The 17358-nt window shown below is 45.2% G+C and overlaps 1 protein-coding gene across 27 annotated transcripts in view; it reads left to right on the forward strand.

Moving 5' to 3' along the window:
• KLHL18 (kelch like family member 18) overlaps positions 1–17358 on the forward strand; it is a 108233-nt gene that overhangs the window by 75113 nt on the left and 15762 nt on the right. For 26 of the 27 annotated variants that reach the window (XM_070463383.1, XM_070463385.1, XM_070463386.1 and 23 more), the window contains 3 exons: positions 9421–9551; positions 12227–12367; positions 16868–17066. In XM_070463383.1, the coding sequence (XP_070319484.1) occupies positions 9487–9551; positions 12227–12367; positions 16868–17066 (405 nt within the window). In that variant the 5' untranslated portion in view covers positions 9421–9486. The remainder of the gene's footprint in view (positions 1–9420; positions 9552–12226; positions 12368–16867; positions 17067–17358) is intronic. The other variant, XM_070463392.1, reaches the window with a different exon arrangement.

Here is a 17358-nt window from a genome sequence, read left to right on the forward strand (position 1 = left end):
CAAGTGACCCTGTTTCCTGTCCATCTGACCTCAGGGAGCTCCCATGCCCCAGATATGATGGGCAGTCAGACGCTGGGTTTGGTTATCTCTGTGCAGAGTCAGGATATTTTCCCCGATTCAAAAAGTGAGTTATCCTTGCGGCAGGTAGCTTTCGACCATTTCTGCATCTCCTGCAGTGGGTTCCCAGTCAGTACAGCACTGTGTTTGCTCTATCCTTTGATGCCTGTGGCAGATGCCGTCTCCATGGTGTTCTCATACGTGGGGTCCTTGAAGACCTAACTGGTGAGCTGAGTGGGGGCCTCGGAGTAACCACCAGGGGGCAGTCAGAGCTGAAACCACCTTTAGTTAGAGCCCATTTGTTAAGACCAGGAAGGTCCCCCTTTCTTGCATTTTCCCAGGGCTTTCTCCAGACCACAGTGCTCAGAACTCTTAATAGCAGAACCAGCCTCAGCAGTCTAGACCAGTCATTCATTGTCTCATGTAATCAAACAGGAGAAGAGATGGGGGACTGAAGTGCTGCCAAGGCTCTTGCCCTGCGTGGTCAGCATCCTCCCCCCACCGCAGACTGCTTCATCACACGCGGAAGCTGATGGAGCACCTGCCAGCTCCTTGTTACTTGGAGCAGTTCTCATCATCATTGTGCTGTTACAGAGGATTCATAGTAGATATATTATTAAACATTATTAATACATAGTTAATAACTTTATTTATGTTACATAGCTATATAGAGATCATCTTATATCTAGATGATAATGAATATTCATGATAGATTGTTGTTGTACTAGCCATCAAGCGTTGTGGTTATTTGAAGGTTTACTGCGTGAGGGTTTAGTCACTAACTCGAGTCCGACTCTTGCGACCCCATGGACAGTAGCCTGCCAGTCTCCTCTGTCCCTGGAATTCTCTAGACAAGAATACTGGAGTGGGTTGCCATTTCCTTCTCCAGGGGATCTTCCCAACCCAGGAATCGAACCCAGATCTCCTGCATTGCAGGCAGATTCTTTACCAACTGAGCTATGAGGGAAGCCTTACTGTATCTACTTAACGTATGTAAGAAAGTTTTGAAGGAAATGAGTAGAAAATTCACAATGCCTCCTGCTCAGTCTTCATATCCTTTTCTAAATTTAACTGAAGGAACCTGTGGTCCATTTTGACTATCACTTTTAGTGAAACTGCCATTTTTTTCCTACCATATTACTTTATTTTCACAAAAGTTCGTTGATTTTCTGGGTAGCCACTAAGGATGGAGTTGGCATTTTAAGTTCAATAGATGTTTACTGAACTCTTTGGAGGATGTGTGAGACCCTTATTACTTCAAGGGATTTGAAGTCCACTGGACTGATAAGAACAGAAGAGTATCATGCTTAAGACAGAGGCTGCACATCTCAATCATGGAGTAGCCTTACTTGTCTGACATGTGAATAAGATTTTGGTTTGGATGGACAGCTGGGCCTACCTGGCTTTGTGCTGGGGGTTGCTGAATAACGTGGGGGATTGGTAGGTTCCTGAGGTCTGAAGGCAAGTGCTTCAGGGCATCTCCAGGCAGTCCACCTCCTGCATTGCTGATGGACAAGGCTGCGTTATTTGCTGAGGCTAATTAGCACTAAAACTCCATGGGGATGTTGGAGAAAGGATGATTGATTGTGTAACTATGGTTAAGAAACTGAAGTTTTTAAAAAAAAAAAAAAAAAAAGGCAAGTGGTGGTAGCAGGCCCATACAGGCCATTCATGACTCCTGTGTGAATGCCTCTATTTCAGGCTGAGCTCACTTCCTTTTTGAAAGGAGTGAGTGTTTTTGTATTAGACACTGTATCTCAGTGTTGGGTTCCACAAGGTGTAGACAGTTCTTCCTAGTTCAGCAGGGGAGTCTCTGAAAATCAGGTGTGATGTGGGTGGGGCACGGGGTGGTGTCTTAAATAAGTGATCAGTATCTTTCCCTTTCTAGAGAATGTGTTCACCTCTCTCTTCATTTGTTCCGTGACTCTAGAGCAGAGGTCAGCAAGCTTTTTCTGTAAAGAAGCAGGTAGTAAATATTTTTGGTTTTGCGGGCCAATGGTCACTATCACAGCTACTCAGCTTTGCTATTGTATGGGCATTTCTATGTTCAGAAACAAAAACTTTATATATGGTTACTGAAAATTGGATTTTATATGATTTTCATATGTCATGAAATGTGAGGCTTGATTTTTTTCAACCATTTAAAAATGTAAAACCTATACTTAGCACAAAAACAAGAGGCAGGGAGGCCAGATTTTGGCCCATAACCATAGTTTGTTGACCCTTTTTTAAAAGGAATTAAAAATAACTTCTGTGAAATTCTCAGTATAAGGACATTTTCTTTCTTTCTTTATTTAATAAGCACTTATGTAGCACATCATATGTGCCATGCACTGTTTTAAATGCCTTGCATTAACTGCCAGTATAATCCTCACAATAACCCCATGAAGGAGGTAATGTTTACCCCACTTTTGCAGATTCGTGAATTGAGGCAGTGAAGTTAAATGACTAGGCCAGGGTTACACTGCTAGTAAGTGGCAGAACCTAGATTTGAACCCAGAGTAATTAATAATTTAGCTGGTAATTTAGTTCCAGAGTATCTGTTCTTATCTACCATGATAACTGTCTCTCTTAAAGAGACAATTATTGACTTTCTAGCCAGAAGGAATTTTACAGATTAACTCATGCCTACTCATCCTTACCCACAAGATTCATAGCTTTTATGATTCAAATGTGTGCCTTAGTGAAATTATGGATTACTACTTGTCATGCAATTTCAGCATCTCTTGTGGCTGCCTAAAAGCTTAGTCTTAAACCCCACTGATCCCAAGGGGATTCTGTCTGCACAGGCAAGGCACTTAACTGTTCGCTTACTGTTTTATTTATGTTCATTGTGGGCTCCTTGAAGGTAGGAGCAATAGTATCAAAATGTTTCCCATCAAACAGAAATCTATTCTAGTGTGTAGCTTTTGCTTTCTTTGGGGATGCCTGTCTCAGATTACTCCCAACTCAGATTTTGCCCTGCTGCTTTTCCTGCCTGAATAAACAACTAGTTGAATCTTGAGTGTTACCTGCTTTTGACAAGAACAGAGTTCGTGGTGCCATGCTACACTATCTGTGTGCTGATCCAAAGATACCTGGGCACGGTCGGGAATGAAAGGTTTCTTAGTCTTTCCAAGGAAGAAAATGGGAAGAGGTGTGTGTGTGTGTGTGTGTGTGTGTGTGTGTGTGTGTGTGTGTGTGTGTTAAAGCAAATCACAACTTAGGTAGACCTGAGGTGCTCAGAATTTCCGGTTGCATTTGTTCAGTCAAGGTCTCAGACACCACTAAGTAGGAGGGATCTCTAGGTACCTCTGGTGCAGGGGTTCACATGCTGAAGGTATTCTGCAGAATTGTTGCAAAGGGCCCTCAAATCAACACCTGCACCAATCTGTGGGCCAGATAAATTATATTGTTTAGGTGTAGGTACAGCTATTTTTCAAATGCATGTAGGTGCCATCACCAAAGACAAATTAGTTGTTCCCCTTAACTGAGCACGGAATTCAGATGTAATCTGGCTAGCATATCCCACGACAGGCCTGTCGTCTCTTTAGCTGAGCTTTTTTGGGAAATCAGGTCACCCAGTTCGTGCACATACAGCTTGTTCTTTTGTCTTCTGTTTACTTTCTACATAAAAAATAAATGCACAGCAGTTTAACACAGCAAATTGAATCCACATTTTATCCTCCATTCCTTCCTGTAATACTGTTAAAATGATAGTAAGAGGCAGAAGGGGGCTCCTTGGATGGCTCAGTGGTAAAGAATCCACCTGCCCGTGCAGGAGACACCCAGTTAGATCTCTGGATAGGAAGCTTCCCTGGAGGAGGAAATGGCAACCCACTCCAGTATTCTTGCCTGGGAAATCCCATGGACAGAGGAGCCTGGTGGGCTATAGTCCATGGGGTTGCAAAAAGTCAGACACGACTCAGCACATGGAAGAGGGAGAAGAGAGATCAGCAAATGACAGGTCATTGGAATGTCGAAGCCAAGAAGCAAGTGTGATGGACTTAGTGAACCTGAGGAACTGAAAGTTCTTGCTGGAGGTGGGGGGGGAGAGAAACTAACAAGAAAGAGGATTTGTAATGTGGGACCCTGGATTAGCTCCAGAACTGGAGAAACCAAATACTGAAAGCAGAAGATTAGTCGAAAGTCTGTGTGAAAAACAGATGGCTACAGCTCCCCTACTCTCGCGGGAGACAGAAATTTTGTCTTAGATATTGAATCAGAGGCATACCAAGCACAGAAGATGGGATGGAGCATGGAGCAAAACTGAAAATAGGGGCTTTAAGACAAAGTTATACATAGTGATTGGTGGAACAATTCCCCTCTCTCTCAGTTTTCAGAATATTTTTAGGCAGGTGCTCCCATGCAAAAGACTGAAAGATCTTTCTCTAACAAATATAGTTCCAGAGAAGAAGTCCTAAAGATACTGCCTACTTCGAGGGATCCTCAAAAAATGGCAGATTCTTCTTGCCTGATTACACTAATGTGAAGTGCACAAGTTGATGAGCTTAGCCCACATAAGTAGAGCTTTCCAGCAGCTTCTAAAAGTCTGAGCAGATAACCAGGTGTTATGAGACACTTAAAGGACACAAAAGACAGAGTCCAAAACAAATGGAAGAGAAAAGAACTCAAAGGAAACAATAAAAGCAGGGAGGAGAAGGAAAGATTTTAATTATAGTATCTTGAGAGAGATTAGAGAAAATATTCCATTCATAAAAGATGAACTAGATTCTTTAAAAATAAATAAAAGGAACCTCCAGAAAACAAGACTTCTTAGAAATTAAAAGTGTGATAGCAAGTATGAAAAATACCACACAGAAATAGTGAAAGGTAAAGTTAAGTAGATTCCCAGAAGATAGACCAAATGAAAGAGATGAAAAATTGGGGAGAAGAGATAAATTATAGAGGATCATTCCAAGAGGTCTGATACCTAACTAATGGAAATATGAGATGAAATAAACAGGAGAGAGGAGGAACTTATCAAAGAAATGGTACAAAAAGATGTTCTTAGAACTGAAATAATGTCTATAGAATGATGCTGCACAGTAAATAAAATCGACTCCCAAGTTACAGCCTTAAGAGGTTTCAGATATCTGAGGAAAAAGAGAAAGTCCCAAAAGCCTCTAGAGAGAACAGTCACATACTTAGGGTTAGTATTCACAATGGCATTAACTTTCTTGAAAGTAACAAACAAGTAACAGGGAAGACAGTGGGATGATACCTTTGAAATTCTGAAAGAGGGGAATTCCCTGGCAGTCTAGTGGTTAGGATTCCACGCTTTCACTGTCAAGGCACAGTGAATCCTGTGGTAGATCCCTGGTTGAGGAATTAAGATCCCACAGCACCGCCCCGCTCCCCAAAAAAATTCTCAACACAGAATTTTATAGCCAGCTAAAGTACCACCCAAGTTTAAGGGTAACAAAGGCATTTTCAGACATTTTGTGTATATGCCCTTAGATATTGTAATATAATAAGAAATATATATTTGGCCCACAGCACTGCCCCCCCCCCAAAAAAAATTCTCAACACAGAATTTTATAGCCAGCTAAAAGTACCACCCAAGTTTAAGGGTAACAAAGACATTTTCAGACATTTTGTGTTTATGCCCTTAGATATTGTGATATAATAAGAAATATATATTTGGTCTTTGTCCCTGATTCCTGGCACAGAGCTCCTAAAACCCTTGTAACTTTCTGAGTTGTAAGGCTGATAAGAGCATCTTCTGTTGTAATACTTGCCTTTTGTTCCCAGTTCCCAACCCATGAGCTTCTAAAACCCTTGGAATTTTCTAAGTAATAGGGGTAAGAGGAGAAGTCAGCCATACCTGAGTTTACGCTAATGAGGCAACTCTTTGTGGGCCCCCTCATAGCTTCAGAATGGGGGCTGGTTGCCAGAAGAACCAACCATGTGATTAGAGGTTTGGAACTTTCAGCACCACCTCGCTGCCTCTAGAGAGGGGAGAGGGACTGGAGATGGTGTTAATCACCAGTGAGCAATGAGTTAATCAGTCATGCTTACTTAAAAATACCATTCTAGCAAATTATCAAACCTAAAGAGGGGGATTGTGGGGCACCCCACCACTCTTCTGACCTTATAACTGATTGGTCAGAAGTACAAGTGGCCCAGACTTGTAGTTGGCATCTGAAGCAGGAGCAGTCTGGTAGAACTGAGTCCTTAACCTGTTAGGGGTCCACAGTAACTCAGATTTGAATTCAATTGTAGGATGCTTTAGCCGCCTGATGCGAAGAACTGACTCATAAGAAAAGACCCTGATGCTAGGAAAGATTGAAAGCAGGAGGAGAGCAGGATGACAGAGGATGAGATGGTTGGATGGCATCACCGACTCGATGGACATGAGTTTGAGCAAACTCCAGGAGTTGGTGATTGACAGAGAAGCTGGCATACTGCGGTCCATGGGGTTGTAGAGTCGGGAGTGACTGAGTGACTGAACTGAACTGTAGGATACCAACTGGTGTCTGGAAAGTTGGAGAATTGGTTGGTGTGAGAACAGAGCCAACACTGTCAGATATGCTCTGAGTTAAAAACAGTTCATAGTACACCCTTTTTATTTATTTATTTATTTTTCATTCAACATTCATTTATTGGACTTTTTAAATTTTTTTATTTTTATTTATTTTTTTAAATTCATCTTTCTTTTTTTTTCCCATTTATTTTTATTAGTTGGAGGCTAATTACTTTATATCATTGCAGTGGTTTTTGTCATACATTGAAATGAATTAGCCATGGATTTACATGTATTCCCCATCCCGGTCCCCCCTCCCAGTACACCCTTTTTAAAGACCCTCTGCTAGAAGACACTTTTCACCAGAAAAAGGGAATTAATTTAAAAGAGGATAAAATGGGATCCAAGCAACAGGGATTCCAATACAGGTTAGGGGAAAGGAATTCCCAGAAAGAGTTCTAGTGTAGATACATCACAAGAACAAACTGATAGAGTAGTTGATGGAACATATTAAAGGGAGTTCAGTACTTTATTATTATCTTCAGGAAAAATAGACTTTATACCAACAAAGAAATGCAATCATAGTATACATCTTGGCTTGCTACAAGTAATATTCACATAGACCTAATAATGCAACTCTTAATGCTAATTTAACCAAAATTTGTCATAATTCTATAGAAAAATTGAGAGTAGGTGGAGTAGTATATGAAGAAAGCATCAGAACAAAATCATAATCTTCCATCATAAGAATTAAATAGATAACATCATAGTTATATTTTGCTGTATAACAAATTACCCTATAACTTAGTGACTTAAAATATCAGATATTTATTACCTCACAATTTCTGTGGGTCACAAATTGAGAAGCCCTCATGGGGTTGCAGTCCAGGTGTCACCCTGGGCTGTAGTCCTCTGGACCTCTCCTTAGTCACTCAGTCATGTCCAACTCTTTGCGACCCCATAGACTATACAGTCCATGGAATGCTCCAGGCCAGAATACTGGAGTGGGGAGCTGTTCCCTTCTCCAGGAGATCTTTCCAACCCGGGGATTGAACCCAGGTCTCCTGCATTGCAGGCGAATTCTTTACCATCTGAGCCACCAGGGGAGCCCAGACCTTTCCTTAGGATATGTTGTTGTCTGGCTTCCCTGAGAGTACGTGATCTAGGAGACACAACCAAAAGAATTTCCAGTATGTTCTATGATCCAGCTTCAAATGTGACCTACCATCATCACTACTGCTACGTTCCATCAGTCATGCAGACCAATCCCAAGACATTTTGGAAGGGGCCTGCACAAGGACATGGAAACCAAGAGAACAGGGGTCAGTTAGGAGCTGTTTGGAGGCTGACTACCGCAAGTAATAACTAAAAGTGAAAATTCAAGAAATGTTGTTTAGTTGCTCAGTCATGTCCAACTCTTTTGCGACCCCATGGACTGTAGCCTGCCAGGCTCCTCTGTCCATGGGGTTTCCCAGGCAAGAAAACTGGAGTGAGTTGCCATTTCCCCTTCCAGGGTATCGTCCTGACCCAGGGATGGAACCCTCGTCTCCTGCATTGGCAGGTGATTCTTTACCACTGAGTCACCCAAGAAGCCTCAAGAAATAATAATATAGGCGTATTACTTAGAAAGGTGGAGAGAAATACCACAAGAAAGAGGCTGCCCCTAGGAGCAGGGATCAGGGGACCAGAAACTTCTGGTTTTCATTATGAGCCTTGTAGAACAATTTTAAGAAATACTGTGTGTATTGGTGTGATTTTTTTTTTTAATTATGAAAAACCCTTAATGCATGCAGCCATGTAATATCACCAACACTGGTAGTAGAACACATGGGTTATATGACGAACACATAGAATCTGAATCTGATAAGGATCCTTTGGTTTTTAGAAGGTTGTGTGCCTGTTCTTGAAGCAGTTAATGGATTATAAACCTAAAGTTCAGTGAAATAGAGGACACAGTTACACAGCCTGAGCTAGAGTCCTTGAATGTGACCCAAAGAGATGAGCATGAGGTAGTGAAATGGCTTTGGCATTTCACTAATGTGGGACTTGGATGAAAAAGGAAGGAAAAAAAACAGACTGTTTTGCTCTTTCTGAAGAGTAGAAAGTTCTTAAGTGGACATGTTTATGTGTCTTGGGGCTGTAAATGGCAAAGCTTGTTAAAAGGAATATCCTTTTGGCAGACAGTGGGAAAGCACTCTGGAGAACTCCCCAGGATTAAGGATGTGTCCGTGAGGGTTTGGTACAGATTAGAGAGAGTCTGCCTCTGTCCCTGTGAGCCCTGTGAGCTGTGCAGAGCGCCAGCCAGTCCATAGCCCGAGTCCTTCCAGCTGCTGCCAGGGTCACGTTCCTAAGAGGAGTCTGGGCTCCTTGTGGTCTACCACAGCCTGCTTGGCACCCCAGGACCCCATAACATCTGTGCCCATGATACGTGCTCTGTCCTTGATCCCCACATGTGCCCCCTGCCCACCAGCACTTTTCAAGCCTGGTCTTGTTTCTCCTCATCTCTTCCTGTCACTATGTGTTTACTCTCCTTTAGGAGGCTCCTGTTAGGTGCTTCAGGGCTCTTGGCTAGTTTGTCTCTTCCATCTGAAAATTGGGATCAGGTAAAAGGGTTCAGGAAGTCAGGTCTTTGAGATGCTAGGAGATGTTTGGAGGGGTGCAGTGAAGACTGCTATGTAAATAAAAACTTCTGACTACTTTAATACCCCTTGAAAACATGCTATTTGCGTTCTCCTACTGTAACTGAGTATGCTGAGTTTAAAATACTCCAGGGTCTCTGTGGAACGCCTCATCCATCATATACTGGGATGCCTTCAGTACCACTCCATTGGGCAAACAGTTGACCCGTGGAAGGAATAGGGTGGGTTTTCACATTTGCGTTGCTCAATGTCTGTCTTTGTATTTTACTTTGCCCACAGATCGGGGACCACAAATTCAGTGCTCACCGGATCGTCTTAGCAGCCTCTATCCCGTATTTCCATGCTATGTTTACAAATGACATGATGGAGTGCAAGCAGGATGAGATTGTAATGCAAGGAATGGACCCAAGGTACAAAATTCGTCCATCAGTTTCCACAGCCTACTTTCAGCCTTGTGTTTGGTACCCTTTGAGAGCCTTCCAGTGGGACCCGGTATCTAGCACAGCTCCACACACATAGTAGGTGCCCAGTAAACAAGCTAGAACTTCAGCCACTGGCCTGAGACAGGGTTAAACTAAGGAGTTTTGATGTGTTTTTCCTCTATTAGAGTAACATGTCTCATAGGAACTAGGGTTCAGTACAGAGTTGGTGGTGTATTATTCTCTTCACTTTTCTCCCAGCCTTTTAAGCTGACAAAGTAGTCTTTCCAATAAGTGTCTTCATTCATTACCCTTTTCCTCAGTCAGGAACAGTGTTATTCATTAGAGCTTCCTATATTGATGGAGATGTTCTGTTTGTTGTCTCCAAAATGGTAGCCCCTAGCACATGCAGCTGTTGAGCACCTGAAATGTGACTGGTGGGACTGAGAGACTGAATTTTAAATACTATTTAATTTTAATTAATTTAAATTTAATTTTAGGGGAATCCCCTAGTTGTCCAGTGGTTAGCACCCCACGCTTTCACTGCCAGGAGCCCAGGTTCAGTCCCTGGTTGGGTAACTAAGATCCTGCAAGCCACGCAGCATAGCCAAAAAATAAATAAAGTAAATAATAATAAATTTGGTTTTACATAGCCATGTGTGATTTAAATACTGTCCTGATCGGGAGAGTTTTTTCCATGAAGAGAATCTAGATGTAAGGACAGTTTTAAATAAGTGCATAAATGATGCACTTTCAGGGTTTCCAGTTCTGCCTCCTGACCCTAAAATTCATCTAGGGCAGAATTTCTCAGCCTCAGCACTGCTGACATCTGGGGACAATGATTCTTTGTTATGGAGGGCTTTCTTGGACACTGAAAGATGTTTAGATGGGACATATCTCATAGTATGCCTTTTTTATTTTTCTCCCTGGAGAAGGGAAAGGCTACCCACTCCAGTATTCTGGTCTGGAGAATTCCATGGACTACAGTCCATGGAATCGCAAAGAGTCAGACACAACTGAGTGACTTTCATTTTCTTACGCCTTTTTTGGGCCTTGAGAGGAAAAAAGGCGTATTTATATGAGGTAAAAGAGTTTACTGCAAATCTGTGAATTGGGGCTGCTCGTTTATAACCTTGGCTACATTCAGAGGTCCATGGTGCACCTAACTCTGCCTGGCATTGTGCTGGGGTCTGGGCACACAGCAGCAAAGAGGACACACAGGATGATTCTTGTTGGGGGAAAGATAAGAAACAAACCAAAGACTCTAAAATATTAGCCAGTAACCTGTCCTTTGTCACCTAACTTCTTAATCTCCCAGCGGTGAAAACTCGAAGGAGGAGCTAGGAGACTGCAGTGTCCTCTGGATGCCTGAAGGTGACCTGCCCTAGTTCCTGGAGAGGGTTTTTATACCCACTGCAGGGCTGCAATCCCAGGCCAGCTACCTGTCAGGAAAGACACAGCAATGTGTCTATCTCCATGGGCAGTTGAACACTCTCTTCTCTGAGGTCTGCATCTGATGGAACCGTGCTAATCACCACACACCATCCAAGTACCTTATTTAACAGGTTGACGGAGCACCTGTGATCTGTGCTTCTGTAGGCACTGAGACACAGCGTTGAGGAAACAGCACCTCTTATTCTGCCAGCTTTCTAGTAGCAGTGATCTGGCAGTAAACAAATGCACGATATAGCTGGGAAGCGAAGAGAAAATGAGGTAAAGCAGAACAAAGGCTAGCAAATGATGGTGGGGATCCATGCTATCTCAGGGTGATTAGGGAAGCCCTCTGTGTTGAGGTGACATTTGAGGTGAGGTGAGGGAGTAAGCCATCCGGGGGAGGAGCCCTCCAAACAGAGGGAGCCGCCAATGCAAAGGCCCTGAAGTCACAGTGTGTTCAGCATGTTGGAACAGAGTAAGGGGAAGAGTGGAAGGTGGTGAGGGCAGAGGTGGAGAGGGGCCAGACCTCATACAGCCCTACAGACAGAACTTGGATTTCATTCTTGGTGTGAATTGGAAGGTAGAAAAAGCCTCATTCTGAAAATTTATCCCGAAGAAATAATCGGAAAACATTATCTGTAGTCGCTATTATGCTTACCAATAAAGAAAGAAATTATAGCATATTTATGTGTTGGACTACTATTTAGCACCCATTAAAATTGTTAGACATGGGGAGTTTGCTGGTGATCCAGCGGTTAGGACTCGGTGCTCCCACCACCATGGCCTGCGTTCAGTCCCTGATTTCATAACTGAGACCCTGCAAGCCTCACAGTGCAGCCAAAGAAACCATGAAGACAGTGTAGAAACATCAGAAAGGGCTTCAAGATGATTATATCCATACAACTTAAGCATGCAGGCAAGTAGGAAATGAAAATTAATCTACAAATGACTACAGTTGACTCACTCAGTAGTGTGATTCTGGGTTGTTGCTTTCTCTTTGTAGAACTTTCTGTAATAAAAATATTGGGGCAGTAAAGACACCCCAAGAAGTAGAATTATAGCTATGGTGAAATGATGATTATTTTCAGGTCGATTCTCCAAGGACCCAGGCTAATTGTATCTGCGAGTGGGGGGGCCATCCATCCTCAGGTAACAGTGTCAGCTCACTGAGAGCCCGAGTCTCCTGCGAGCCAAGCCCTGTCTCTGAAGAGCGTCTTTGCTCTTTGCTCTAGTGCCCTGGAAGCTCTGATCAACTTCGCCTACAACGGCCACCTCGCCATTGACCAGCAGAACGTGCAGTCGCTGCTGATGGGGGCGAGTTTCCTGCAGCTGCAGAGCATCAAAGACGCCTGCTGCACGTTCCTCCGAGAGCGGTGAGGTGACGTGGTGGGCGTGCCCATGGCGGCGAGCAGACCGTTTCATTTCTGGCATCCTCTGCCAGTTTGCTGGGTCTTGGGGGTGTGGAAAGTCTTATGAAGGAAGTGAGCTGGGAAGATAACTGCAGAAATGACCTTTGTTGAGATCAGTCCGAGGCAGTACCCAGTTCTTTGGGATGAACCTTTGAGGAGCAGGATTTATGGAGCCGTGCCTGCACTCTCCCTTGGCCTGACGTGTACCTCCTCTCCTGGTCCTCTCTCCAGTCTGACCAGCCATCGCCAGATTTGGTCAGCCTCGCCTAACTTCCACAGCTGTCCCCGTCTTTGTGTGGATCCTTCCCCTGCCTGACTTTCTTATCCTTCCATTTTCCTTCTCCTCTGAAAGACCCCGCCCAAACTTCACCTCCTAGGATTCTCTGTCCCCTTTAACCTTCAATCCACTGGGAACAATCATCGTATGCTTTTAGGGTAAGGGCCATGCATTATGGCCTTAACCTGTGTCTGGCGCTTGGCCTTGACCTTTTGAGGACTTGAGCAGATAAAGATACTCTTCCTCCCCCTCGAGAGGCAGAGACCATAGTCACAAAGTAAAAGCCGACTCTGAACACTGGAGGCTCAGGGCTGAGGGTTAGTCCTGGGCTACACACAGGCAGAGACCAACCAGAACAGCACCCCACAGCGCTCCTCTGTCTGTGGTCTCTCCAGGGCCTGGCTCCAACTGAGTGCCCGTGGTCACAGGGCCCCTGGCCTCAAGACCAGCATTCCTCTCGCCTCACACCCACCCTCCTGAACCTCATCCCCTCTGAGAGCCGCCTCCCCCCCATTTCTGCTCCATAAGCCCAAATCACTTAGCAGCTCTCTGGACCCCCACTGCTGTCCACGTCCTGCCCGTGTGGTGCTCAGGGGCATCAGTGAGCACTGCTGTGTGTGCAGCTGGTCTCAGCAACCGTGGTAATGATGCTAACGTGCAGGGGCGCCCTCTGCTGCTTTCATCAGGAGGTAGGTGGTCCTGTTTGGGTTTTGCAGCTGGAGACCATGTAGTGAGTGCTGCCCCAAAGCCTGGCTTGCCCTACCCTAAGATGCCTTCTGGGCCAGGCTGCGTGTGGCAGGCTATGGGGCACACACTGTCTTTCCTACTCATTTGTGAGCTTAAGGACACAGACTGGACTTGATTCATCCCTATATTCCCACTGAACTTGGAGACTGACTAAGGCCCTCTGGAAGGGACGAAAGTTGACCATTCTCACGAGAGGACAAGAGCGCCACCTAGTGTCTTTTGAGATCCCCGCTGTCAACACTGGATCCAGGCTCTATTACAGTGTCACTGAAAAGATTTTTAGACCAGTGCAGATTTTACATGCACCAGTAATGACATATCAGGAAAAAGTGCTTAAACACAAAGCCTGATGTTTTGAGTCTGTCCTTGACAGTTTTCTGTTCAGCACTGGGAGCCCCCTTCTGAAGCCTAAACTCACACCTTATTCCTGTTTTTTACTCCCTGCCACAGGCCCCAGAGGCTTGGCCTTCTTTCTGTTTTCTTTTCAATGGCTACCATCACTGCCCAAGTTTCTGGGGGGCGGTTCTCCCTGAGCCTGACTGCAGAGCGTGATGGGGTCTCCCAGCTTTCCCCTTAACGACAAGCACGTGGGCCCTTCAGTTTCAAGGTCTGATTACTGAAGACTTGAGGGAAACCATCCTGAGTGGTAGTGGAAAGGCCAGGGCTTGACAGAGCACAGGAAGGTGTGAAGCCGTCCGAGTTCTTAGAGCAGTGGTTCCTGCGGCCGCTCTGCCTGTGAGGTCTGCAGTCTGCTGATATTTTTTTCCCCATGAGGTTGGGGTTGATTTTTCTCTCTTGGCCCCTTTTCCAGCCCTCAGATGAATGGACCTCCTTGTCTTTAGGTGAACATTAGAAGTGGGTATTTTCCAAAATCTCTCTGAACTGGATCGGAACTTTAGATGCACCCGTGAACCAAGTCAGTAACTTACTCAATTCAAGTTGCTGCTTCCTGCCTCCCATAAAGCATTGCATCTTATCCTGGTCAAGCAGTGTCAGCAGGAAGGAGGCTGGGAAGCAGCTCTTGACAGATGTGGGCCTCTGTCAGCCCTGTGGGTTACCGTCCCTCTTGTCTCCCTGCTTCTCCTCAGTGGCCCCCTCTCCTGCACAGCAGCTCTCCCGCCTCTTCCCCTCCAGTTGGCTTTCAGACAGGCTCCCCACATCCCATCCTCTTAAACATGAAAACCCACTTCAGTGAGTTGTGTTTTGCGCTCAGTATCATGGCAAGCCAGTCAAAGACAAAGGTGAGATGCAAGAATCCTGACCAGAGGGAGGGGTTGTACATGTGTCCCAGACAGCAGTGTGGGTCGTCCTTCCCCACGTCTGTGGACTCTGCCAGCTCCCCGTCCATGGCATTTGAGCCCTCTTCTTGATGTCAGAGCAGTGGAGTGGAGTGAGCATGTGCTTATAGAGGCTGGAGTGGGGTAGGGGGTCTATCCTCGTATCTGATGTGCCAAATGGTATGAGGTGCTTTGAGCAGGTCTCATCCTGAGAAAGGCTGATGTTGTTTGCCAGATGACTGAGCTGACACTCTGACCCTGAGCCCTGAGTTCCCCCCGGCCATGCTGCTTGCCCAGGGTGCTCCATGCTCAGGTTCCCTTGGTCTCTTGAAGTATACTTAGCTTTGCACAGCAATGGACAGAGCCAGTTCTGGCTGGAACAAAACAGTAAGTAGGTAGAGTTTAGTCTAGTCACAAACCAGGCTCCTGAGATGCTCTGCCTTCTCAGTCCCTGACAGCTCTGCTGCTGGGGGGCAGTGGTGAATATTGGTCAGTAAGTATAGCTTACTGTAACCCTTAAATCAACAGGGGTGGGAGAGGAGAGAAGACATTCTCACAAGGAAAAGTCAACCTGGGCAGTTTTTTTTGTTTGTTTTTTTTTGGAGGCTAATTACTTTGCATCATTACAGTAGTTTTTGTCATACATTGAAATGAATTAGCCATGGATTTACATGTATTCCCCATCCCGGACCCCCCTCCCACCTCCCTCTCCACCCGATCCCTCTGGGTCTTCCCAGTGCACCAGGCCCGAGCACTTGTCTCATGCACCCAACCTGGGCTGGTGATCTGTTTCACCCTAGATAATATACATGTTTCGATGCTGTTCTCTTGAAAAATCCCACCCTCGCCTTCTCCCAGAGTCCACAAGTCTGTTCTATACATCTGAGTCTCTTTTTCTGTTTTGCATATAGGGTTATCGTTACCATCTTTCTAAATTCCATATATATGTGTTAGTATACTGTAATGGTCTTTATCTTTCTGGCTTACTTCGCTCTGTATAATGGGCTCCAGTTTCATCCATCTCATTAGAACTGATTCAAATGAATTCTTTTTAATTGTTGAGTAATATTCCATGGTGTATATGTACCACAGCTTCCTCATCCATTCGTCTGCTGATGGGCATCTGGGTTGCTTCCATTCCTGGCTATTATAAACAGTGCTGCGATGAACATTGGGGTGCACAACCTGGGCAGTTTTTAATGCAATATATACCATCTCCCAGCACAAGATTGTCAGTCACAAAATCAAAATAAGAAAAGCCTCGTCCCTCAGGGTCTACTGGTACCATCAAGATTTCCGAACCACATTGAGCTCGCTGGGAATTTTCTCAGATGCAATAATAGTAAGAAAAACAAACGTGCTAGAAATTAAACCAGCAGCTGACTTCATACCAGACACCATGCTGAGTGCATTTCCTATGTTCCTGCCTAATCATGGCCACAGCCCCAGGAGGTGGGTAGCTGTTGTCATCACCTTTTCCTAGGTGAGGTTACTACTGACACTTGAGGAGCCTAAGGAATTCCCCCCAGGTCACCCAGGGTGGCAGGGCCAGGACTGACCCTGGGTTTCCCTGGCTCTGGTGACCACACGTCTGCCTCAGGGCTTTGGGAACTTTCATTCTCAGCATCCCCACCTATTTGTAGAGAGACTGTGAGCACATTTCTTTGTTTCTCTGAGCCTCAGTTTTCCACCTAAAAATGAATTCAATTACTGTTATTTTGGGTTATTTAAAAGATCCTAGAGAGGGACTTTCCTAGTGGTCCAGTGGCTAAGACTCTGTGCTCCCAATGCAGGGGGCCCGGGTTTGATCCCTGGTTGGGGAACTAGATCCCACATGCCACAACAGTTTCCCAGAATGTGCTCTGTTCTTCTCTCCCGAAAGCTGCTTCTCCAGGCTTCCCATAGAGCTTCCTCCACCCTGGCGACACCCGAGGCCCAAGAGGCAGGCATCTCTGAGGAGAATCTGCCTTGGTTTTATAGCTTTAACAAGTGGAGTCCCAGCAAGGCTCAGCCAATGTCACCCAGGGAGTTTCCAGCAAAGCTGAGGGCCAGGCTTGTGTTTTTTCCCCATTCTGTAGCTCCGGCCAAAACCAGCTCAAGAATGACACAAGATCACGTTCCTCCTCTTACCTTTTTTCTTCTCACCTTCTTTTACGCCAAAAGGCTTCACCCCAAAAACTGCCTGGGCGTCCGCCAGTTTGCCGAGACCATGATGTGCGCGCTGCTGTACGACGCGGCCAACAGCTTCATCCACCAGCACTTTGTGGAGGTGTCCATGTCGGAGGAGTTCCTGGCCCTGCCCCTGGAGGACGTGCTCGAGCTGGTGTCTCGGGACGAGCTGAATGTGAAGTCAGAGGAGCAGGTCTGTAGAGCAGCGTCCACGGCTGATGCGGGGGGCTGCTGTTCTTTCTCATCTTTGGAAAAAGTGAAACAGCACACAGTGGAGATCATGGTGTGTGTGCCCCTGTTGCTTCTTATGGGTTTGCTGTATCATGCCATATGCATTTTCATGAGAACTTTTGCCCCACACATTTTAGCGTCTAAATAATACTCAGTTGATTTTATCAGCTGTGTGGTCCTCATTCTTTGATGTTTGGGTTATTTTCCAAAATTTACTATTAGAAGTAATGTTTCCATGAACTGGAAATGAGCAT

This window comes from Odocoileus virginianus, unplaced genomic scaffold (genome assembly GCF_023699985.2).
Source record: "Odocoileus virginianus isolate 20LAN1187 ecotype Illinois unplaced genomic scaffold, Ovbor_1.2 Unplaced_Contig_2, whole genome shotgun sequence".
Classification (NCBI taxonomy): Eukaryota; Metazoa; Chordata; class Mammalia; order Artiodactyla; family Cervidae; genus Odocoileus; species Odocoileus virginianus.